Below are 26,400 nucleotides of genomic sequence, written 5' to 3'. Positions count from 1 at the left end.
TGATCTTATTTTCCCAACTGAGTTGAATGATTGAGTTTTCAACTGACAGTGAGACAAGTGGTGATGAGTTTGTGATATTTAAAAGAGGAAACATTTTTGGTTCCTGTGAAAATAAAAATGAAGATTTCTTTAGCAGTAATGTCTAATGAGAGTAGAAATCAGCTTGTTTTCTTTACCCAAGTTGATTTATGCCAAGATGATTGCATTGCAATATCAAAAGATCAAGGGAATGCTCAGTAAGGACAGGGAATTGAATGTATCTGTACTAAAATTACTAATCAGGAAGTGGTGGAGCTAGGAAAGAGGAGATGGCAGTAGTTGAATAATAAACCAGAACTCTCATATGGGCTTGAAGATAGAAATGGAAAAAAAAAAAAAAAGGAAAAAGCAAGGCCTTATAAGAGTGAGCAATATTAAGAAGTACAGATTACAGTTTTTGACCAGGTGGGAATTTCAGCATCAGAAAGAACAGACTTTCTGGCCCTGACTGGTATGTCTCAGTGGTTAGAGCTTTGGCCCACACACGGTTCAATTCCAGGTCAAAGGTTCATACCCGGGTTGTGGGTTCAATCTCAGGGCCTAGTGGGGGTGAATGCAGCAGGAAACCACGCAATGTGTCTCTCTCACATTCATGTTTCTCTGTTTCTTTTTCTCCTCTTTCCTTCCACAAGAAGAAGAAGAAGAAGGAGAAGAAGAAGAAGAAGGAGAAGAAGAAGAATGCCAGCCAGAAAAAGACTTTCTGGGCGATGACTAGATTCAAAGATATTCAAATATGCAGTATTGAAGATAGGCAAATATGAAGGTTGTTGAAGGTCAATAGTGTATAAATATACTCCATATTAAATATCTATGTTTGCCAGAATTTTGCTAGTTCCCAAGAATATAACAACAATAAAAAGGGCAAAATTCTTGTCCCCAAGGACATCAAACCTTTATAATAAATTAATATGAAGCTGCCTTGTTATGAAATATAACAAACATTTAAAAATATATTTTGTATATTTTTTATTGATTTCAGAGAGGAAGAGAGAGAAAGAAACATCAATGATGAAAGAGAATCATTGATTGGCTGCCTCTTGCATGCCCCCTACTAGTGATCGAGCCAGCAACCCAGGGATATGCCCTTGACTGGAATCTAACCCGGGACCCTTCAGTCTGCAGGCTGATGCTCTATCCACTGAGCCAAACCGGCTAGGGCTGTAACAAACATTTAAATAAAGCTATAATAATGTGCAATAAACACAAGGGAAATGACTAGTTTATGTTAGCTGTTGAATAGGGGAGGCAAAGAGGATCTTCTTGAAGACAGGAGTCATGAGTAGGATCTTGAAGCCAGATAAAGGGTTTGATTTGAGGAGGAGAGAGAATTTTAGGCTAACAAGAAATAAAGGAATAGGGTCTTGGATATCAGAAACCAGTAACTACAACTAAATCAAGTAGTGAATCGGGGTCATAAAATACAAAGAAGGAGTATGGAGATAAGAACAGAGAGTGAAAAAGAGGTCAGATAACGAGCAAAGCATGCTTGTGCTCCTTAGCAAGAATTTTATTCTGAAAAGGAGACATAAGTAATACTATATGTAATACTTTAAACAATAAAGAATTTTTAAAATTTTTTATTCTGTAGATGGTGGGGATTTGCTGATGGGTTTTAGGACAGAGTTACATCTAGAAAATAACTACTTGTAAGAAATAATTGATAATGCTACTTATTTATTAAATTGAGCCTTCTCAGGTTTGAGCTGATATATTTTGCAGTGAGTGAATGCTCATCAGCTAATGTTCATGGAAGGACAGAGGATTAGAAAAAGGAGACATAGCAATACTTTAAACAATGAAGAATTTAAAAAAAAAGAATAAAGGAATCAGAAGCCCAGGGAAGAAAAGGCTCTTGCCAAAGTCCACAATAATGTCTGAAGCAGGCTTCAAAAGTACTTAATATGTGCCTATTTACAAAAGCAGTCTTCTAAGTTTTTGTTCCATTAAGTTTATAAACATCATTGGTTGATTATGATTTACACTGCTCAATTTTACAATGTTCTCTTTTTCTGTTCACTGTGTTTAATAGATAATACATTCAGGACTTAAGCACAGATATATGCCCTTTTAAAGCAAGTAAATAAAGTATTTGCAAAATTAATAATTTTCCTTTGTAATATAGCTTGCATTTATATCATGCTTGATGTTTGAGGGAGGGGAACACTTCTAATTGTCACTATATTGCTTAGAAAACCTAATTCAATGTCTATGTTTCAACTATTCAGCTAATATTTATTCTTGGACCATGTTCATACTGAGCAAGGCAGAAGGCATGAAAATAAATGATGAAACAATCCCGTGTCATAAGTCCCAGCAGAAAGAGCCATGGCCGCTCTGTTGCCTTTGTCACTGGCAAAATTTTGCATGATTTTTAAGAAAAGAAATACAAAAGCATTCATGCCCTACCCATTCAACATTTCCTTTTCATTTTCTCAGGGAAATGATTTACATATTGTACAATATATACAGCATTTCTTTATGACACATTTTTGCCAACTTTGAATTACATTAATCAGTACTTATTGAGTCTGTTGGGCCAGAATGTATGTAAAATTAAGAAAATCACTAACAATACTCTAGAGAAAAATGCTTGTCTAATAAAAAAATTGAAAATCCAGAAATTTAACATCAGTATTAAGCTTCAGAACAAAATGACAAGTATGTAGCAAAGTGCTATATAAGCAACCCAAGATTTCCCAATACATAACTGGAGTTGTCATTTTGTAAGGTAAAATAAGAATTTTATCCATTGAAATTTTATATGACAACCCTTGTTGAGAAGCAAGAAATAATCAAAACAAGATGTTCTAATACTAATACTTCATAAACAGCATGCAATCATCCAAAGCTCTTTCCCATATTGGGTGACAGATCTGAAATGCTCAGGCATGAGATTTGGGTGAAGCACAAAGGTGAAGCCGTATAAATAACAATCTCAAGAAAGAAAGCAGATAGGAAACCAGGATAAAGAGTATACCACAAGGACCAAAAATGTTAAAAAACGAGAACTGTAAGATACACTAAATATTAACCACATGGTGTTTTGAAGATTTTTTAGAGATTGGGAAACTGAAGATGTGAGAATTTGCATTATTTGCTCAGCACACTACAACTGTTTAGAGATAGGGCTGGTACTAAAATCCTCTGTTTCCTGAGTAATATTTGAGGTACTGTTTAATAACTGCCAAAACATTTCAGAGGAGGAAAAAAGTAAAATGAACTAATAGTGTGAATTTGCATAATGATCCAGGTTTTTGTATAGTATAACATACAATTGTTACCTCTGACAAATTATTAGATAAAAATAGATATTTTTGCATTATGTATGTAGAGTATTTTGATTATTTCAATGAGATTATTCAAATATAATAAAAACATCTAATGTCTAAAATACAGCTATTAAACTTTATTAATAAAGTTAGTCAAGAATCAAAGAATAAGAAACCTATATTGTTCCCATTAGCCTGTCAAATTTTCTTTTGTATTAATTTTGTATTTAAAAATTTTATTAAGTATATTGGTTAATAACATTATGTAAGTTTCAAATATACAACTCTATATTGTATATTGTATTGTGTGTTCACCCCAACATCAAGTCTCCTTCTGACACAATTTTTCCCCCATTTACTTTCTTCTACCTACTCCACCCTATTTTTCTGGTAATCACAATACTGCTATCTGTGTTTATGTGTGTGTGTTTTTTTGCTTAATCCCTTCACCTTTTTCACCTAGCTCTCCAACACACTCACCAAGACACCCGACAGTCTTTTCTCTCTATCTATGAGTCTATTTCTATTTTGTTTGCTTATTTATTTGTTGGATTCCATATATATTTTTATTTGTAATTAAATTGCTCTTGTTATTTCTTCTGCTTGGGATTTTGACCTTCCATACTCATCCCCATACTCAATTTACCTTTTCTTTTTCTTTCTTTTTTTTTCAAATTTTTTATTAAGGTATTATATGTGTACATATCTTACCATTGCCCCCCCCACCCCACTCCCATACCTGCCCTCACCCCCCAATTTTTTGCATCCGTTGGTTACTCTTATATGCATGCATACAAGTCCTTCAGTTGATCTCTTATTTCCCCCACCTCTCCCTAACCTTACCGCTGTAATTAGACACTCTGTTTGATGCTTTACTGCCTCTGTAACTATCTTTTGGTTCATCAGAAAACTATGGTACATCTACACAATGGAATACTATGCTGCCATAAAAAAGAAGGAATTACTACCATTTGTAGACACCTGGATGGAATTAGAGAACATTATGCTAAGTGAAATAAGCCAGTCAATGAAAGAAAAATACCACATGATCTCACTCATTTAGGGATAATGAAAAATTTACCTTTTCTTAACTGTCTTCTATCAGAGAAGATATTTTGGACTCTCATATTTAAAATGTCATCTGTGCCCTTGCCTGACAGCCTTTTACTTTTCTAGAGCACTTATCACCACCTGAGATATATGCAGTATTTTTTAATTTCTGGCTTGCTATTCCCAATTATAAAAGCTCCAGGAGAGGGGGTTTTTGTCTCTTTTGTTCTCTGTTATGTCCTCAGCATGCAGAGAAGTGCTTGACAGCCAGACACTCAATAAATACGTCATTCAATAAATATTTGCTGAATGAAAGTCATTGGGGACACAACTAATGGAGGGTCTTAGATCATTTGTGGCTTGTTTTGTTTTGGTTTTGGTTTTTTGTGTGTTTGTTTTTGCTTGCATATTGCTGTGGAGTGAAATTAGGGGTTATCTTCTGGCTTCTATGGACTTATTGAAAATATGAGAATCCTGGAGAAGGTTGAGAATAGGAACTGTGGCTAATGGAACCAGGGAAGAATTAGAGAAATGTTAGAATTGTTCAAAAATATAGGCTATGAAATAGATTAGAATTATTTGACCTCATAGAAACTCTCATATGAAGTTGAATCAGTATTAGCCAAACTGGGAAAAGGAATTGGTTAAAGGAATGATTATGGCATCTTAGTCTATCAATATGAAAAATTGAAATAAACACTATACACAAAAGATTATATTTCAAAGTTATTTCTTTATAATCCAAAATGGTGGTGGAGTAGGTGCAAGCTGCACTCACCTCTTCCCAGGTCCAAATTGAAATTACAACTAAATTATAAAACAATCATCCTGAATAACCGACTGAAGACTAGCTGAAGAGAAGTCCTATAACCAAGGATTTACAGAAATCACATTGAGATGGATAGAAAGAGTTGGCTCCTTTCTCACAGACAGTGGCCAAGGTTCTGGAGGGATATCTTAGCTGAGGGTAGGGGTGAGGAAGAGATTCCCACTGAAAAGCCTGCAGTCTAAAACCCAAGCCAGGATCTCTAGCCAGGAGCACCAAAGCCATGAAGAGGCCCCCACTATAACATCTGCCTGTGAAAGCTGCAGGTTTTCTGTCAGCCAGGGAGAGATGGGGTTTGCAAGAGACACAGGTACCATCTGAAAGGGCCAATGCACACAATTTTGTTTGCAGTCATTCACCCTGGGCTACAGTGGAGGGAGGGCGAAGTGGGCTAGAGTCACTTGAGGAGAGACTGGGATTTGTGGCTGTGGGTAGAGAGCTAAAGGGACAGCTGCCAGAATCTCTGTGCTGAGCCATTCTCCCATACTACAGATGCCAAATGTCTTGGGTTGACCTGTTCATGCCTGGGATTGAAGCAATGATACCTTCTTTACTTTGACCTTAAGAAGCCTCCAGCCCCTCTATCTTTCCACATACATGTATTTTCTCTGCTCACTTCCAATTTTATTTCATTTTTAAAAAATCTAGGATGTCAAATTTATCACTTAGTACATATTTGCAATAACTTAAATGACTTCTGTGAAACTGTGGCTTTAAATAGCCCTACTTGTTAAAATCTGAATCCTAGAAATACCTTAAATTTACTTACACTGTTGTCCTACTAAGGACACTCAAAACTATAGAAAAAAAGGTTCCATTTAGGTTTCCTATACATAGACTACAACATTGCTCACAAAATATTTTTCTTGTTTTTGGCCACATACCTCTAATTCTTTTCCTTGAACAAACTACTCAAAAATAGCATTAATTTTTGAAGCACATAACTCATCACACTCATTAGTCAATTACAGAAAAAAAATCACCTATTTTGTAGAGAAAATTGCATCTATTTGGCATAACTGCCTTCAGATTGCCACCCTCACTCTTCTGTAAATTGACTAATGTATGATCAGATCTTTAATTTTCTCCCTCCAGTCATAAAGTTTCAGGGGAAACATAATTTCTAAATATGTTTTATCACTGTGATTTGGTTTTCATTTCCTGAATAATCCTGAGTGAATTTATTTAAATTAGGTTTTTCTTTCCAATGAAAATTTTGACAATGCATAAATATTATATTTGCCTGGCTGGTGTTGCTCAGTGGTTGATGCTTGACCCAGTAACCACAAGGTCACTGTTTGACTCCCGGTCAGGGCACGCGCCCAGGTTGCAGTGGGGGGCATGCAGAAGGCAGCTGAACAATGATTCTCTCTCATCATTGATGTTTCTATTTCTTTTTCCCTCATCTTTCCTCATTCTGAAATTAATAAAAACGTATTTTTAAAAATTATACTTAATATTTATATTTAAATATATTTATTGATGTCAGAGAGGCAAGGAGAGGTAGAGTGAGAAAGAAACATCAATGACAAGAGAGAATCATTGATTGGCTGCCTCCTGTATGCTCCCCACTGGGGATCGAGCCCACAGCCCAGGGAATTGCCCTTTACTGGAATGGAACCCGAGACCCCCTTTAGCCCACAGGCCAATGCTCTATCAACTGAGCTAAACCACTAGGGCTAATGTTTATATTTAAACAATTTCTATCTGAGATACAATTTATATATTTTCTGCTTTAATACAGATCCCACTTTATTATATCTATTCAATATAAGAAGGTTGTAGTTTATGGAGGTTAAGCACTCTGCAAGGTAATTGCAACATTTGTTCATTATGCTTCCTTCTTGAATTTTCACCTTCTTGGCTTCCACAATTCAAAAATCGCCAGGAAATGATCATCTCTTCTGCTGTTCTTTCCATTCTAGGAAATTTTCATGAACTTCTTAAGTTTTCTCTGACATTTCCTTGTTATTATCAAAGGATTCTGGCCTTTGCCCACTTCTCTTCTGATTCTACAGCAATACAAAACAAACTGGTTTTTTAGTTAAATAAACTTCATGGGGTTTGTCATAGACTGAAGAACATACGTTCATTGCAGGAAAAGTAAAGGAGGGATAGGAGAAAGAGGAGAAAGAGGGGGGGTGTGAGAAAGAAGAAGAAGAAAAAAAAAAGAGGATAAGAAGAATAAAAGGGAAATCCAGCACAAATATGATCATAAATACCCATTTAGAGATTGCATCTTTATGCCACCAACTTTATGCCACACTTGTGACATAGTAGTCACTCTTTATTGTTTTTTCCATTCTATGAAAGACACTGACATTTTCATACATTATGGTGCTTGGTTGTAGTTTATATGATACCTGTTTTATTTAATTATAAAATAACAGGACAAGTTCTGGTCCATCAATATTCTAAAATGGCATACTGTTCATGGAGGATGAATCCATAAGTAACACAAGGCTAGTCCTATGTGTAAATTCCACTGTTCTTATTTCCTTCTGTCATACATAATCCCCACACTTCCTATCACCTTGAAGTAGAAAATGGTGTGTGGAATAATGTGTCCTTGCCTAAAATATGGGTGAGTTAGGTTAACTGTAGGTTTTAACTGTGTGCATGAGCAACTGTCAATTTTTATTACCTAGAGTTTTATTAGTTTTTTTTCCCTCACGTCGTAGTTTGGTAGTGTCTTTGGATCACCAGTTTATACTTTCTTCAGTAGGTTGCGAATATCATAGAACCATTAATATAGTGCCTAGTAGCATGGTTTAAGAGAAATCACTGTTGAAATAAATGAAGAGAAAAAGGATGTGAGGCAAATAAGCAAGAGAGAGGGAGAAAAAAAGAGAAAGGAAAGAAGAAAATCACTTGACAGTCCCCAAACAAATAAAGCAAGATGTATTTTTAAAAGATCATACCTATTTTTATACTTACTGAACCTTGTATAACTTTTATCCATTGAGAATACACTAGACATTGGATTTGTTTTGAACTGAAAATCGACTACTATCTACAAGGAGTAGAGATCAATCAAACAAAGAATACGAATTCTTTAAATTGAATTGGACTTTATTTGCTTTAATAAAACATTAATAATGTTTTGTTTACCACCTAGAAAATAACAATATCTAGTGCTGTTGTTTGAATATAGCATAGAAGATTCACCTAACAAATATTATCTTAAAGCACTTGATAAAAAATGAAATCTTACATTCTATTTATAGGGTCAGACCTACAGAAACATAATGCACTTATGAGTCGATTATGTGGTTTCTCAAAATTTATTGTAAACAAGGAATCACCTGGAGATATTGGTGACATGAGATTGCTACTGTACCTCCTGGATTCCGATTCAACATGCCTGGAAAGAGGGCCTATAAATTGCCATTTGCAACAAGTTCTCAGGTGATGCTGACTGTGATGGTCACATGAACCACATTTTGAGTAACAATGGACTTGGACAGCAAATATAGCTAAAGCTTAAAACTGACTTGCTGTGTATTCAGTTCTGAGTATATTACTTTATGCAACCAGTTGCAAAGAGCTAAATTTTTATAAAAATTTACCTGGGGACTTAATGAAAATTATTTTTTCCTCCTAACTAGGGGGAATCATGCTAAAACATCACTTACAGTAGGAACATGAGCCCCTAGAGACTCAAAGAAAGTAAATTCAATCCCAAAACATATAGATCCAGTAACTGTGTGACAAATAGAGGACTGACCTCTCTGGTCACTGGAATTTAATACTAAGATTTGTTTTAGTATCTTATACTCAACAGGTTACTGCATTTTGACAAACATTTGAATGTACTTTAGGACGTAAAATATTCCAAAGTCAATAGAATAGAGGTACATTGTAATAATTTGTAGGAGACACATTTGAAATAAATAGTGACTCCAATTTTATTATTATAAGAGTTACCACCATATATTAGAAAACCAGTAAAATTTTGATAAGATAGTATCATTTTGGACATGGAGATTTTCCATCTACATGCATTTGTTCAAATAGAGCAGATGGTGTTCCACAAACATCCTTTTACCATTTTAATTCCTTTCCATGCTTACTTCACTGTAGCATACATTTCTCTGAGGCTTGTTCATGTATAACTAGACAAACACTGGGATTAACACATGATGGGCACAATTATTTCCTGGTCACTCTGCTTCACAATCTCCTATTGTAAACTTTAAGTCTATTTTTAGTATTTTGGAGACAGATTTGGGGCATTATTTTTAGTTCAATAATATCATCTCATAATTGACTTGATTTAGGAAAAACAAATGGAAGATTTTAGGGTATATAAATACATTAGTCCTCTAGAAAGGCACACCATCTCTTAAGGCTTCACAATATCAGTTTCTTGAACTCTTGCATCTCATCTTGGGTAAAAGGTAATGTATTCTTAGAAAATCTAATATGATGTCTTATTCTGATTTTTGTTTGGCAGAATAAGTTGTAAACTATTTCTAAAATGTGCATTATTTATTGGTAATTTCCCATAAAGAAATGATTGAAAGAAGTAATGATCCTATGTCAGAGTTTGAAGTTGAGGACAGGTTCACAATGATCCTAAATTTACAGCAAGCATTGTACCAAAGGAATGATGTGGAACAAGGGGGAGATATGCTCATGTTCTCCATAGATGGAATATCCTAGATGTCTTTTTATTTTCTTGACTCAATTTATAACAACCACTATGTTAATATTTAGTTTTACCTTTAACTTAAAGGTTAAGGTTATATTTTATAAGAAAAATGATCTCTTGAGTAGCATAAATTTTATTTTTTCACATGTGTGTATTATTTCAAAGGTTTAATTAACCATCACCAAAGTTACTGCATTACTATCACTAATTCATTTTCCATTATATTTTCATTGTTTTTATATCATAAAAATAGTTTCTGATTTTCTGCCTAATTAGCACTATATATATAATAGACTATTTTGTTTGATTGATTCATTTTATGTAATATATTTTTATTTCATTGTGATTTGGTTGAAATTTATACTATGTCAAATTTTTATCATTGTGTTCTTTGGATAATATTTCTTCAAAAATCTTAAATTACCCATCTGGGTAACTATCTATAATTAGTTTTTTTGAATTTCCCTTAATTCTCTACTTTCAATAAAATTTGAGGTATGTATAATACTAAAAGCTGCATCTTTATTTGTATTATCACATGACTAAATCTCTGGTAAGTAGTAGAGGATAAAAAAACTTCATCAAGAAACATATAATTTTCTTAGTTTTTCCAATGATACAGTCCTGAGTTTAAACCAATGAGGCAAAATCAGCATATAAGGAACAAGAGAAATACCATCAGTCACAAATTGTCCTTCATATGTTAGAGATTTAGAATTATTAGACAGAATAGTTTCTTCTATTATCAGGAAAAAAAATGTTATTCTATTGTTCTATCAAAAGTGAGGGCCAAAAATGATCAGTGGGAAAAAAATGTTTACTCACTATTTACCTTATAGTTTGTAATATGTTTTTATTTAGAAGTCTATAACTGAGAAATAAATAATTGGATTTATTTCCCATACAACAGCAACAGAAATGAGTTCACTTGTTTATATTGGATTATAAAAACCTATCAGAATCCCAGATTAAAGTACTTTTGTTGAATAATATTTTTGGAGATTAAATCATTTTTACCAATCCAATTTCTCAATGTATCTATAATTATTTTCCCTGAAACTCCTTTAATTTGACTTTTCTTTGTCCATTATCATAAATTTTCTAATACTAGGTTAATACCACCTCCACAATTCTAAGCCAGAAACTTGACTGATTTTTTCTACCTTTATAATAAAAACTGTTTCTGTTGCTTGAATTCTAACTTCTAAACATTTCTGTAAACCCTACCTTAATTATCACACCATATGTCATTATATAAGGCCCCTATAATGTCACAACAATCTAAATGATCAGCCTGTTTTCAATTTTGTTCTTCTTACCTGGTGAACTATTCCATTTCTTATGTGCTATCCTCTCATTTTTGTTTCTCCAAATCTCTCTTTGCTTATTCTATATAATCTAACACAAACTTTACCTTTTCTTTACTTTAATACTACCTTCCCACTTTTGGTCTGTTTAAGATGTCCATTTTGTATGTTTTTATGATACTACTAGAGCCCTGGTGCATGCAATTTGTGCACTTGGGGGGATCCCTAGCACAGCCTGCACCCTCTCACAATCCAAGAGCCCTTGGGGGATGTCCAACTGATGGCTTAGGCCTGCTCTCCACGCTGCCACAGAGGCAGGAGAGGCTCCTGTCACCACCACTGCATTCGCCAGCTGTGAGCCCAGCTTCTGGCTGAGTGGTGCTCCCCCTGTGGGAGAACACTGACTACCAAGGGGAAGCTCCTGTGTTGAACATCTGCCCTCTGGTGGTCAGTGCACATCATAGCGACTGGTCATTCTGCCATTCAGTCGATTTGCATATTAGCCTTTTATTATATAGGATATTATTTCTATACTACACTTATCTTTATATATCAATATTCCATATTAGTCTCTAAGTTTCATGATGTCAGGCAATGTGCTTTAATTCTGTTTGTAAATCCAATCTGTCTTCCAAAGCTATGGCTCCTACTATGATCAACAAGTGATTTGCAAGTGCAGGAATGAGTGTGTTACTGATCTGTCATGTATGTTTTCACAGGACTCAGCCAAACATGAAGATCTTTGTCTTCGCCTTTTTCATGGCTCTCATGGTTGCCATGATTGTAAGTATATCAGAACATTTTGAAGAACATGTTCTCAGTAGTTATTCAGAGATTGTCTCTTGTTCCTTGTGTTATGGACCACAGTTGCATCGCCCAAATATGGTTTTGTGTGGGCATTTTCCTTAAATTAGCCTACATCAGTACATTAAGGACTTAGAATAAATGTCAAGTACACATGAGACACTAAGTCCGCACCGAAGTGGAAGTGAAAAAATAAATAAATAAAAATTCAAGAACAACAGAGAAAAACATTATCATAACACCCAACAATCAATATGTAAGTGTACATAGTTTTTCAGCAACTTAGAACATACATTGGTCTTGAGCTAATCCACATTTTAACTTTTCATTTTCATTCTCCTGGTCACAGTGATAGATTTTCTTCCTTATTACAAAAAAGAAATTTAGATCCAAGTGAATTGATATTGGAATGTAGCAAATTAATTATAGCCTAAGCCTAGTTTTCATTCTGTCACTAACATGAAACAGCTAGTTTAGTGCATCAGTTACCTAAAGCTTGCCTCCATTTTGTTTAATCATAACTGTGGAAGCCAAGTGCATTTGACACTCAATCTAGAATTATACAATTGAGATGTTCATTCTTTTCTTTTCTTTTTTCAAGGGTGCTGATTCTTCATCTCATGAGGTAAGACACATTCACGTACTGAGAAACTTGGTAATTAAACATAGATAACAATTTTAACTTGTTCTTTATTTTAACAGAAACATCGTTATTATAAAAAGAAACACCATGTAAGTATTGCCCAGATAATGCGGTATAGTAAAACATATTCCCTTGTCTGACTATTCTATTAGAAGAATCAATCCTTATCTCTGAAACATATCTATATAATGAATGCCTAAAGTGGACATTGAGTTTATTTATTTACTAGAGGCCTGGTGCATGAATTCATGCACCAGTGGGATTCCCACTTGTGCACGATCGGGGCCAGGGAGGGATGTGGGAGGTTGACCAGCTGGGGAGGGACTGCGGGAGGACTCGAGGGTGTGTCTGGCCTATCTCCCTCAATCCTGATTGGCCAGACCCTAGCAGCAAGCTAACCTACTGGTCGGAGTGTCTGTCCCCTGGTGGTCAGTGCACATCATAGCGACTGGTTGACCGGTTGACTGTCTGCCCATCATAGTGAGCAGTTGAGTGGCCTTAGTACATCATTAGCATATTACGCTTTGATTGGTTGAACAGACGACTGTACAACCGGACACAGCATATTAGTATTTTATTATATAAGATGATATACTGGTAAAGGACCAAAGCTTATGTATTGGTAGCACTTAGATAGAAACATATAATGCTACCCTGAAGAAGCCAACTATTTTTGCAGAATGTACCATTGTTTGGTAAGTAACTGCATTGGCCTAGCAGGCATCCTCAAACTACAGCCCACGGGCCACATGAGGCCTGCTGAGGACATTTATCCGGCCCGCCAGGTACCGCTGCCTGTCCTGCTTAGCAGCTGACTCGTCCCAGGCCTGCAGTGCACATAGGAATTTGTTCATAGTGTTTTTTTTTAAACTATAGTCCGGCCCTCCAACTGTCTGAGGGATAGTGAACTGGCCTCTTGTTTAAAAAGTTTGAGGACCTCTCGCCTAAAGAATGGTTGAAAATTGAAATATATTAAATATAATATACGTGTAATGGGGCATAGAGGCTGCTACTGCCACAGGTGATATGGTAAATTTTAACCTTTTGATTCTTGTGGAAGATGATAAAGTTATTAAGTTAAATGGATCTGTTAATAAGATAGAAAAGGACATTTATTCAGGATTTTTAAATGAAATATTCTTGATATCTCAAATTATTTTCATGTCATATAAATATGTCTCAGAAATTCTTATGACTATATTAAATAGATTAATTTTAACATGGCACCAAATTAAAGGATAAAGGAGAGATAAAGAATATTGAATTTAACAGGAGTGAATATTAGAGAAAGTAGAAGTCTGAAGAAACAGTAAGGTCATTATAAGTCAAGAATGAGACAGCGATTCCATCTAACCTGAAATCAGCAAATTCCTTCTCCCTGGAAAACTCAAGAATGGGCAAAGCAGGAATTTGGAAGTAATACTTGAAGGAATATTTAAATTTCTGTGAGTGGTTGGCTCACAGAATTATAAAACAATAAAATTACAACAAACAGTAAAACTGCAAATGTTTTTCTATTTTTCTCTTAAACATTTTTCTTATAAAAAAGTGTAAACCTATCTAAAATTTTGAAAAATCAAACATCTAGGTGATTTACATGTTCCTACCAACTTTAACAAATTAAATTTCTAATGGAAATTATTGTGAAATATATACACTGTCATTGTCTCAATTCTCTGCAATTTTATCTTTTCAGGGAGGGTATTACCGATATCCACAGTATCCACCCAGGTATCCATATGAAGGAAAGTGGTAATCACAGGACAGATGACAGAGGTAAGCCACATCCAGTTACATTTTTTGTTCTCCACCTGAGTTAAAACAAGAATAAATAAAATGAAGCTATCAAACCAAAAGCAGACCAATTTCAGCAGTACAGCTAGGTGAAGCTTTCCTAAAGTGCATTTATTCCTCTAAGTGTTTCTAAAGGAAAAGTTCCGTGCTGGTGTGGTTTGAGGTGGGCTTTTAGGATGGGAACCCGGGTGATAGTATTCTGGTTGGGACAGCTACCAGTTTCATGACCTTGAACTATTTTTAATCTTTTTTAAACCTCAATTTTTTCATGGACAAACCGGTATTATAATATGTACCCACTTCATAGAATTGGTGAGACCATTGAAAGACATATTCCATCAATGCCCATGGTTAAAGTTGTATATGATTGTGACTATACCATGCCCAGCATTAAACCTGTGCTGCATGTTGTTTAAAATGACCTTCCAAAATGTAATCTTTGAAGCAGGTGCACAAATTTCTTTTGGGAACCTGTTGGAAAGTTAGTGTGAAGCCCCACCCAGACCTATTCAATCAGAATCTATGTTTTAATAAGGTCCCTATTTAATACATAACATAATAAAGTTTGAGAAACTTTGCCTTGGGACTCTGATGAGCAATTAGGATAGGGACCAGTGGTCTGATAATACTAATAAGAAGATAAGGACACATTACAAACTTATTTTTAAAAAGTCAATTTTATATGAAATAACATTAAGCATTATAAATTCCATGAAAATAATAAATATTACACTATAAAATGAAGCAGTTCTGTAACTCAGAATTAAAATAATTCCAACGAATGTCAGTTATTTTTAAATGTACATAGATAATTTATGAAAATTAAACTCCAATTATTGACAGGGCAAAGAGCTTGCACTTACTCCCTTAGGCATTGCTAATAGCTGAATATAACTGATCAAGGAAAGACATATTAAAATACTATTTGAAAGAACAAGTATGGATGAAATGCGTTCACTATATTTAAGAGAAGGGGCAGGCAAACTGAGATTGGCTGGTGATAGAGTTAAAATAGGAGAAGAGACCCTAAGGGGGAAAAAATCAATAAATTTCATGATGGGTTGAATGCAAAATGAAGGTAGAGAAGGGTATAAAAAAGAAATGGATGCAAGTTCTCAGTCCCGAATTAGCACATAAAAGTGCTTAGCAAATATGCCTTTCAGAACAGAAACAAGGCTCTCCTCTTGTCTCTCTTGCTTGGGGTGAGAAAGTTAATTTGTTTTGTTTGTTTCAGGGAATTTTGTTTAGTGCCTCTGTTTTGCTTGGTTTTTGTAGAGGAGGTTAAAGAAAATCATTTGGCTACATTAATTTTGAAAGTGAATAGCATTCAAATTCAAAATCCGCTTGCATTCACATGCAGAACTGAACCTCAAGTGAAAAGTGACAAGTGGGGAAAAATAACCATAGAAGCTTTTCAATGATTTTTCATTCTTTGTTCAATGTTTCTTAAAACACTGAAATGCTTAAAAGGAAAAATCATAGCTAGGTGCATATAATTGGCCAGGAAGTTTAAAGACATGGACATAAGGAATTCTTTGGAAGACTTGAAAGAAACAATTGGAAATAAATGCTGTTCCTTATGACACTATTTTAGGAAACAGGGATGCAGCTGAAATTTGTATTCAGTCATCAGGTATTTGTGGACCACAGTGAGCATGCAGTGAGATAGCACTGGGAATATAAATACCTTTAAGTCAGAGTCTCTGCAGTGGACAGCTTATTGTCTGGTCATGAAGATGGGTATAAAGCCAGCCATCATCAGCCAGAATATCATTTGACAAGTCAGTGATGTTACTGAATGTGTTATTGAAGCCTATTGCACAAGCCGCAGTATGGCCAGGAGGATGAGGGGAGTATTAACAGACCATAAACAAGTTCACAGGGAAACTAGCACCGTAATTTAAGTTGTGAAATAAAAGCTAGAACTAAGGAAGAAGTAGTAGATATTACAGAAATTTATTCTAAATTGGAATCTGATGATATAACTACTTCAGAATAATTTTAGTAAAGCTTTTTCACCAATGCATGGTTTTGGGTCAAGCAACCTTTGTCACATCAAATAAAAACTTATCAAAACTTGGACAAGGCCTGGGGAGAATGCTCAAATCTCAGAAATCTGCAAGTTTCACAATGTTGAACAGAAAGGCATTCTCCCCCCCTCCCCCCGACTCCTGCCGCCTCCATAGGGTAGAGAGAGGTAAGCAAAGATTAAGGGGAAGGTGAGCCAGCATGGGGAAAGGACCAGTAGGAAAAAGTGTCCACTGTTGTCAGCCAACTCTCAGGATAAGCAATGGGGCATGTTCCATTTTTTAATGCTTGTTCAAGCTTTAAGACCAGTGGAATTTAGGGGCTTAAAGCAGCCTATCACTTGGTGGAGACTAAGCAGGGAGTAATATAATTGCAATTGTGTACAGTTGATCAGACACAAATGAATAGATCTGCATATAATTCAAAAACAGGAAAGCATAATGGAATTAGCAATGACTTAGTCCATAGTTTAATAAAGAGCCTTTTCTCTTTTATCTACAGGCTTGGTGAAAAGTCTTCTTTGCTCTCTCCTCATGACAATTCTTCTTACTCAAAAATCCTTTGACACATCTAGCAACGTATTATCAACCTGCTTACAATAAATACATCCAAAGTGCTTCAGAAAGCATATTTTATCAAACAATTCATAGAGTATTATTTGTATTCTCTCAGGCATTAGGTTGGAATTTAAAAGCAAGTCAAACTATAAATAATGTGCCTGTATACAACACATACCTGAGATCAACAGTTGTAACACCATAGTAATCGTATAACACAATGATCAATAGTTATAACATAGTAGTAATGATATAATGATATTCTCTGGACTATTTGTTTTCTAATTTGTTCTCTGTGTTAAATATCATAAAATTAAAAAAAAAAACACTTTCCATGCATAATAAATTGATCTATGAAGCACGTGTCGGATATCCCATTGCATTTATTTCCTAGCTCTGCCAAAACAAAGTACCATAACTGGTGGCTAAGAAGCAACAGCAGAGCCTTGCTCTTTGTGACAGCTCTAGGAAATAATTTATCTTTGCCTCTTCCTAGTTCCTGGCATTTATTGGAAATCCTGACATTCCCTGATTTGTAAATGCATCACTGCAATCTCTGCCTCTGTTGACACAAAGCCGTCTTCTCCCTCTTTGTCTCCTCTTATAAAGACTACAGTCATATTAAACTAAGGACACACACCTTACTCCTAGATAACCTTGCCTTAACTAATTATATCTGAAATTACCAATATTTCCAAATAAGATCAATTTCTGAGATATGTTTTTTTGTCTTGTGGTTAATCCGCACCCAAGGATATTTTTCCACTGATTTTTAGAGAGAGTAGAAGGGAGAAGGAGAGACACAGGGAGAGAAACATCAATGTGAGAGAGACATACATCAATTGATTAATTGGTTGCCTCCCACATGGGCCCTGAACATGTCCTGGAATTAAGCCTGCAAACAAGGAATGTGTGCTTGACAGGGAATTAAACCCAGGACTCTTCAGCCCACTGCCCAGGGCTCTATTCACTGAGCCAAACCTGCCAGGGGTGGGGTGGGGTGGGGTGGGGACATGAGGGTGGGTTAGAAGAGGTCAATGAGGGAAAAAAAGAGAACATATGTAGTACTTTCAATAATAAATATATTTTAAAAATTAAAAAAGAAAGTGAAAAAAATAATTCATTGCAGTTTTATGTTCATATATATTTACTTTTTAAGAAATGGTTTGTATTAAAATTGGAAAAAAATTTGAGGAATGGGGAGTTAGGACTTCAATATATCTTTGGGGAGGGACACAACTAGACACTAACACCCATATCTGTTTTTATTCTCATTTTTTACAACAATATTTTTAACTAAAAGCCATTCAGTATTATTTTATAATCTTCTGGGACAATGAGTATGGAAGAAAGCAGGTCATGACATAACTGGATGGCTATTCAAGGGACAAGACAATCATCTAGGCAATCTCATTTTATGTATTTTAAATATATTTTTATTGATTTCAGAGAGGAAGGAAGAGGGCGAGAGAAAGAGAAACATCAATGATGAGAGAGAATCATTGATCATCTGCCTCCTGCATGCCCCACACTGGGGGTCTACCCTGCAACCAGGGCCTATTTCCTGACCAGGAATCGAACCATGACCTCCTGGTTCATACATCAACACTCAACCATTGAACCACGCCAGTCAGGTGGCAATCTCATTTTAATTGTGAAATGTTCTGTACTAAAAGAAAGTCTAATCCATGCAGTTTACCTAAAATCACTAGAGTACTAAGCAAAAAAATTGCCTTTAGTCATATTTGTACGGGAAGCTATTTCACTTTTAGCAGGTAGCTAGGAAGAAAATCTCAACTATACAGAAGGGAGATTGCAAATAAATGACCAGTGAGTTAAGGGAGAAACTAAGGGTTTGTCAGCTTTAGGATTTCAAATGAAGAGAGAAGTATGATATTTCAAAAAAGAAGAGATGATCAAGTCTACCAAATAGCACTGAGAGGATGGGTAATATGATCACAGTTTAGCAAGATGAACGTTGTTGGTGACCTTGGAAAAACAAGTGGTTTCAGAAAGGATAAAATTTGATGGGAACAGGTTGATGACAGAATAACATGTTTCATTTGTACTTTTGATCCTAAAGGTTAGGAAAACGTTGAGAATCCAGCAGAAAGGGAATAATTACTAGAGATGAATCTTTGTGTAAACTCAAATGGATGGACTTGAGTGTACAGTGCAGGAGTTGGTACACAATGAAACAATTACTCCATAGTCAGTGACAATGAATGTCAGAGCTTTCTATAAGTTTTTGGTTCTTGGGCATTACTGGCAAAAGTCACATAACCCAGATCTTACTGCTTGTGGTATTAGTTCTTGCTGCTCTGATATAAGTCAAGTCAGCAATATGGAGCAACGAGGAACACTAATCATATACTGTGAAGTCCACTGAGCACATCCAAACTTCAATAAAACCCTTTGAATTGGCTCCTATAGATGTGGAAATTGAAGCTCCAGAAAAATCAAGTAACTTTCAAAGCACAACTTAGCTGCTATGTTGCGGAGCTGTGAATCTGATTTTACATTTGAATCTTTTTTTTCAAGGGTGACCATAGAATCTGACATCTGATGCTGGGTACTTGGAAGGTGTAAAGCACAGGTGTAATGCTTTAACTGGGATTTTAGATATAAATTAAGTCTTTTTAGATCAAACAACATATGATTATCTTTTCCCTCTACTTTTTGATATCTTTTAATATTCAATTCAAAGCATTCCATTTAATTTTAATCTTTCATGACTATTTTTAATAACAGTAATAATCTAAAGTTAATATTAAAGAGGTCAATTAAGTTTGAAAGATTATAATAAAGACAGGAAAAATTAATATGCATAAAGGATTAATTTATTGAAATGACTGTTTAGGAAATAGTAACAATAAGCATAATTCCAGAAACTATTTGAATACATATTATTGATAGGGTTATGGTATTTCCAACTCAAAATTGAAATTGTTGGTAATTTTTTAATTAAAATAGTGAAAATAGAGGTTATGAGTCCAATTCAAATTAAGATAAATGTTATATAATACATAAAATAAAAAAGCAATACATTTTATTTTTTCCACTTAGAATAATTTACACATTATTAATTATTTTGATTGCATGATACAAAGATTGAAAAGATGCCACATTTCCAGTTGCAGTCAATTCTATGGAATAGAAAACAAACATTAAAAAGAATTAGTTATGTTTTATGATATAACCATACATCTCTCGCCATTTACAATTTTGGGGTGACTAATTCATTAGGGGAACTTTATTACCAATGTACCAGGTTGTGCCCTATCTTGCATATAAAAGTCTCCTAGGACTAAGTAGCATCTCACTTGGAAGTTTTTTAGTGAAATGTCTACTTTAACATAATAAGTAAAAAATTGGTATCTTAAGAATCTCAAAGTTATATTCTCTCCTCTTTTTAAACCTCAGACTGGGACTAAATAAGTTTATTTTGACCCATGAGTTAAAAGATAATATGTAAATTTTAAATGTGAATTTAAAAAATCATTAAATTTTAAGAAGCCTAAGATAGAAATGAGAATGCAAGTTGATTTTTTTTTAAAGTTCATAAATATTTACGTAAAAGTAGAAGAAGCTGTTTTCAGTTTTCTCTAAAATTATGATAATCAAGCATAAGGACATAGGCAACTAAAGACAAACCATTCAAATATGTCATAACACAACTATCATTAATGAAATAAAAGATACACAACTCCAGGAGAGTACATAGTAGTCAACTATGTTGATGTCCATGACCCACTGATAATGAATAAATAATTTTGTATATTAATGGTGTTTGTCACTATCTTGGTCTTATTCACAACAATGTAATGTAAGAATGTATTAACTATAAGAATAATCAATCTAATCTCCATCTCCCCAAGCTTACCAAAAGTGAGATGCAAATATTAACATTGAAATCCTCTTAAACCTTAAAAAAAGAGAGAAATAAATAAGTATGCAATTAAAATTTTGCCAAGAATACTTCTAAAAATTCAATGGTTGTGGGAGTGGGTGGAACTGAAAGAGGGTAAAGGGGGATAAATGCTGATGAAAATTTTAATTAAATTAGATACCAAAATTAACCAATAAATAAAAATTTGGTGAGTAATAAAATCAGCATCTCAATTGTTTGCCCTCACATGTACAAATATCACAAACAGGATGTGCATTAAAGCATGTAGAGAACAGATGTACACAAGAAAATAATTAACCTCATTTCAACATTCAAATTACCATATTTAATTCTGTATTTAGTATGTTTTAATATCCTCTTTATCTATATTCTCTAGATATTAAATCAGAATCTTTTAAATAATTTCTTCTAAATACTCAGTATCTTCTACATAGAAAATCAGGAAATTTGTTTCTAAACCTCAGTGAGTAGACCTAGGCATTGGGATTTGGGGGAAAACAAGTTTTCTAGGTTATTTTATTTCATAACTAGTGTTGATAATATCTGAGGTCAACTATGTGCACTAGGATGTCTATTTAATATTCAAGTATCCTTTTATTCTGGATCTCTCACTTCTTCTACTATTATATACACATCACGAATGAAACAACAGAGTTAATAAAGTAGGACTTACTTGTTGTAAGTTGTGAACTGGGGCAATAGGCTGAGCCACAGGGTAGAATTCCCAGTTGAGGTCAAGCAGAGGCTCTTGCATAGACATAGCTCTCTGGGGATAGGTCAGCACTTGCTGGGAAAGAGGCAGGACTTTGGACTGAGGAAGGGAGACCAGGGGCTGAGTAGGAAGCATGGGAGTCTGAAAAACAGGCTGGGGGATCTGGTGCATCAAGGCCTGGAGCAGAGGCAGAGGGAGCTGTGCTTGGAGATCAGTGAGGTTTGGGATCTGGCGCTGAAGAAATGGCACTGCTGGAGATTTAGGCAACTGCATCACATTGTGCTTAGGAATGATGGTCTCCTTAGTACTGGGGACTCCCATCACTTCAGGCTGAAGGAGAGGCAGCACCATAGCGGGCTGAGCAAGAGGCAGGATGTTTTGTGGAAGGACAGGGTAAGGGATGGGCTCAGCATAAGGATAGAAAAGAGGCTGTGGCTGGACAAGAGGGTGGATTTTGTCCTGGCGTTCATCCTGGAAAAAAAGAAAAAGAATCTTTGAGTCCATGATTCAGCTATAATTGTCATTCATGATGAATTAACCTCCTCTCTATTGAGGACTCCTGAGTGAAAGAGAGAAGGAAAATCATTTACCTATGCTGGTTAAGAAATTATTTGGGGTCATGTGAAGATGAGTTAAATACTCATTGAATTATTTCTCATTAACCCACTCCCTTCATAGGTGGACCCAGATCAAACTGAAGTTAAATGTTTGGGGCTATTAGCTTGTTTCTCCTTTCTGAGTTGCCTTCAATACTGTGGCTGGCTGGAGAGTTTGGTACTCAGAGGGCATGAACTTCTCAACATGGTGTAAAAGTAAACCAGATTGTTTCATATAATGAAGGTTAATCTTAAAAAGACTTAGAGGAATGTTTCCAGTGTTTACTTCTGTGTGTTTTAATGAAAAGTAAATCTGAATTTGTGGTTTAATGGAAGGAGTTACTCAACACCAGCTAACTTCTAGCACTAGATTCTTTAGTAGATAGTCATTATTGTAAGTAAGTCTTTAAAGAGGCATCATTATGTAAATTCATTTTTATTTAGAAAAATATTTCTTCTATGTTCCAAACCCAAGCCATTGACAAAACATGAAGCTGAAATGTTACAAGTAGATGTTACAACACATGTAATTCAATTAAGTAATTCTTTGTTGTCTAAGACCTATATTTTTAAGTAAGCTCTGCTACTTAATAACTGTGTGATATTGTTGCACAATTGTGGACTCAGTTGTTCTGTATCTCACTTCTCTCCTCTGTGTAATGCAAAGTCTTTTATGAAATACACATATTCAGCAATGTTAATATAAAACATAAAAATTTCATGTAAAGCATTGAATATTCACTCTGTGTAAGCTCATCAACCATAGGGGATAATTAATAGCCTCCATTCAGAGTTGAAAAAATGGAAGTACAGAGAAACTTGGGGTCAAGGTTAAATAGCTAGTCAATTATCAGATTCAGATTTATGACATATTTTCTTTCCATTTCTTTTGTCACCTATGTATCTTGAGAATAAGGAAATCTGTTTCTAACCTGAAAATGTATCTACTAGTGTTCATTATGGAAAACATAAATTGAGCAAATCAATAATTATTCTAAAATATTTAGTCTATATTCTGCAAGTGGATTATAAGATTAAAAATGCACTTATATCTTTAAAATATATTGATAATTTTGTATTTCCTATGCTGCCAGTATTTTATTACAATTCTTTAGACTGAATATGCTCATCTTTTGTATGGATTATATTTTATAACAATTTTTAAAAATGTACTCATTATGAACAAATTACCTCTCTTTGTTGCTGTTTCTCATTTTCAAACTGTTCAGGTGTCTGCTAAAAAAAAATAACATGAATAGAAATGGAATAATCTGTGAAAATTAAATGTAGAAAATTTAAAAAATATGTACATTTAATTATGTGTCTCCCCTCTTATGTGTGATGTACAACTGAAATTCACACACACACACACAATAGTAAGGTGGTTACCAGAGAGAAGAGGGTTGGAAGGTAGTAAAGGACAATGGGCCTAAATATATAGTGATGGAAAATTATTGGACTTTGGGTGATGGGCACACAATGCTATAAACAGATCATGGGAAAGTATATTTGAAGTCTATATGATCTTATTAACCAAATAAATAAATAAATAAATAAATAAATAAATAAATAAATAGCTTTACCTCATTGGTGTGGGTAATGGATTCCTTCAGAAAAATAAAAATAAAACAAGGTTAAGTTTTCATTGAAAATTTTTATTTGCCAATATGAATCAGAATATGAAGGCATTTAATAGGTTAATGTTGACACCTTGCTGGATAACATAATTAAAAACACAGCAGAATTACTGAAACTTATATGTTACACTGTTCTGCACAAGTCTGATCTATAAACAAGACAAATGAATGCAGTCAAGAAAGAAAAGAAAGTTAGTGAACATAGTACAACAAGAAGCATTTAATAGACACTAATTTTCCCTCTCACTATGTTCCCTTCCTATGACAACAAATGATCTCTAAGACGCCATCTGATTCTAAAGAATAAAATTCATTAAAAAGAAATTATAACAACTATTGATACATTCTGTTCATTATTCTTAGTTATTTGTTATGTTTAGCCTTCAAATAAATTATAAAAAGTAAAATACTTTCCCTAAGAATCTGATAACCTTTATGGAGAGATAAAATAACCCAAGTATCATTTAGCAGGTGACAGACCCCCAAAAGTGGTGCAAGTGTAAATATATGCCCGACTCTCCCAGGCATATTTAAGACTAAAACTAAGTCTCACTGCATCTTCTTTAGTAAAGTGACTCCTGTGATGACAAAATATGGCCATTTGCATGTCAACCCACCCCTATATTGCCATTCTTTCCTATGGGCATCTGCTTTTCAGTTTGTACCACAGCTCCTAGTCGATGTGTGATCCACAGGAGGTGCTCAATGAATGTCAAACAGTGAATGGGGTCAGTGTGGAGAGAGCCCCAGTCATAAAAAAGGAGTGTAGCATTCACTTAAAGAAGGGGGTGGGCAAGTGACAAAGGTTCAATGAGCAGCTAGCATAAAAAGTAGCATAGAGAATAGGGAATTCTGCAGCCATTTATTTTGTCCTTAAACATATAATGGAAATTTACATCAGAATTTAGGTCAGAACTAGCTGCATTGACTTAAGTACCCTAAAGTAACACAATATAAAGAGTTTCTAGCATTTTACTGTCCAAATGGAACATTGCCTCAGAATGAACATTGTCTTACCTCACTGCTAGAAATGCTTTCTACAGTCTGTAAAGAAAAAAATGCAAAATCAGCAACTGGATCATCAAAGACTGTTACTTTTTTGGATTTTTTTTTTATTATTGATTTGAGAGCGAGAGAAACATTGATGTGGGAGAGAAACATGTATAAGTTGCCTCCCATCCACCATGACCAGGGATCAAACCCAGAACTTTGTGCTGTGTGGGATGAGCCTCCAACCACCTCAAGCAAACCAGCCAGGGCAGAATGTTACTATGCATGGTTGGAAAATGTTCTCTGAATAAGATATCTTACCTCACTGGATACACTGACTTCTTTCTTCTGTAAGGAAAAAAAAGACACCATTTAGTTTCCTTAGCTAACTCATTTTTCCTTCTTTATGCAGAGCTATATCCTTCACAAAATTAAGAAATAAAAAATGTTATATGTCTTTTGAGATCCTTGAAAAGCATTTGTGTTTTATGTCTTGTATATTTGATAACTCTAATGGTGTAATTTTATTTTACCTATTTTATTTTCCTATTTGTCTTAGGAAGAGAACATGGTGAGAGGGAAAATTAGGGTCTAGTAAATGCTGCTTGTTGTATTATTTTCACTAAAATAAATGAAGAACAATTTTTGATGAGTAACAGAAAGGGAGTTATTTGAATTTGTATCAAACAATTTTCATTATGGTTACAAATACGCTTATGATTATGACTATTGCCTTATGCTCCACCCTGTGGATTTCTCTCAGTAGACACAGGTAGGTTTTGGCCCAATGCCCCAGGGTAAGAGGTACATCAGTTTCATCACTGATATGTTTATCCAGATTGCACATGCATGCAATTGTATTTGTGCAATATTACTCTCTTTTTTGTGGTTTTTCTGTGTTTCTTCTCCTTTTGCCTGACCTTATTCATTTTCTTTTTGTTTGTTTTTTTTGTTACTTTTGTTTGTTTTTTTATTTTTTTAAGTTATTTTTGTTTGTTTGTTTGTTTTGTTTGTGTTTTTTTAAAGGACTGGTTTCCCAGAGGTGTAGAAAACATTTAACTAAGATTTATGATCCTACAGGACTTTACTGAAATAATCGGTGAACATAAATGATTTTCTTGGAAGTAAATAAAAAATCTGTTGAAATTCAGCTTTCTATGTGCATTTAAAAAGTTGCTGATGTTGTTCTCTACATGTCGGATAATATTTCACTACACGTTAATCATTTAGAGTTTTTCTTACCTCCCATGCAAGAGCAAGGGCCACAAGGCAGGCAAGGATGAGGACCTTCATGGCTCTCAAGTCCTGTGAAAGGGAAAATGAGGAAATGGTAGTATAGTTGTCAATCTAATCCCTTATTTAGGTAGGATTATTTTTTAAAGAAACCAAAACAATGTAAAAGTAAAATATCTGCATTTTAGAAGAAATTATTAATGGAAGTTTTATCATACACCAAAGACAAAATCTACAATGGCAACTTGGTCTTACAATCAATTTTATAATTCAATACCAGCCATTCATATTTTTTCAGCTATCAGCTGTAACCTACTTCACTCTTTTAAATCTCATTTACAGTACAGTGAG

General features: G+C 34.6%; 1 protein-coding gene across 1 annotated transcript in view; it reads right to left on the bottom strand.

Moving 5' to 3' along the window:
• The window catches only part of CSN2 (casein beta), a gene marked incomplete at both ends in the record, with an annotated part of 76,606 nt that extends 50,497 nt beyond the window's left edge, over positions 1 to 26,109 (bottom strand). Inside the window, 5 exons of the mRNA XM_080655742.1 lie at positions 21,555 to 22,064; positions 23,381 to 23,425; positions 24,844 to 24,870; positions 25,138 to 25,164; positions 26,059 to 26,109. Of these exons, the coding sequence (XP_080511868.1) occupies positions 21,555 to 22,064; positions 23,381 to 23,425; positions 24,844 to 24,870; positions 25,138 to 25,164; positions 26,059 to 26,109 (660 nt within the window). The remainder of the gene's footprint in view (positions 1 to 21,554; positions 22,065 to 23,380; positions 23,426 to 24,843; positions 24,871 to 25,137; positions 25,165 to 26,058) is intronic.
• Positions 26,110 to 26,400: the final 291 nt, after the last annotated feature.

The sequence above is a fragment of the Plecotus auritus genome, assembly GCF_963455305.1.
Source record: "Plecotus auritus genome assembly, chromosome: 1".
Classification (NCBI taxonomy): domain Eukaryota; kingdom Metazoa; phylum Chordata; class Mammalia; order Chiroptera; family Vespertilionidae; genus Plecotus; species Plecotus auritus.
This window is presented reverse-complemented; position numbering and strand designations above follow the sequence as displayed.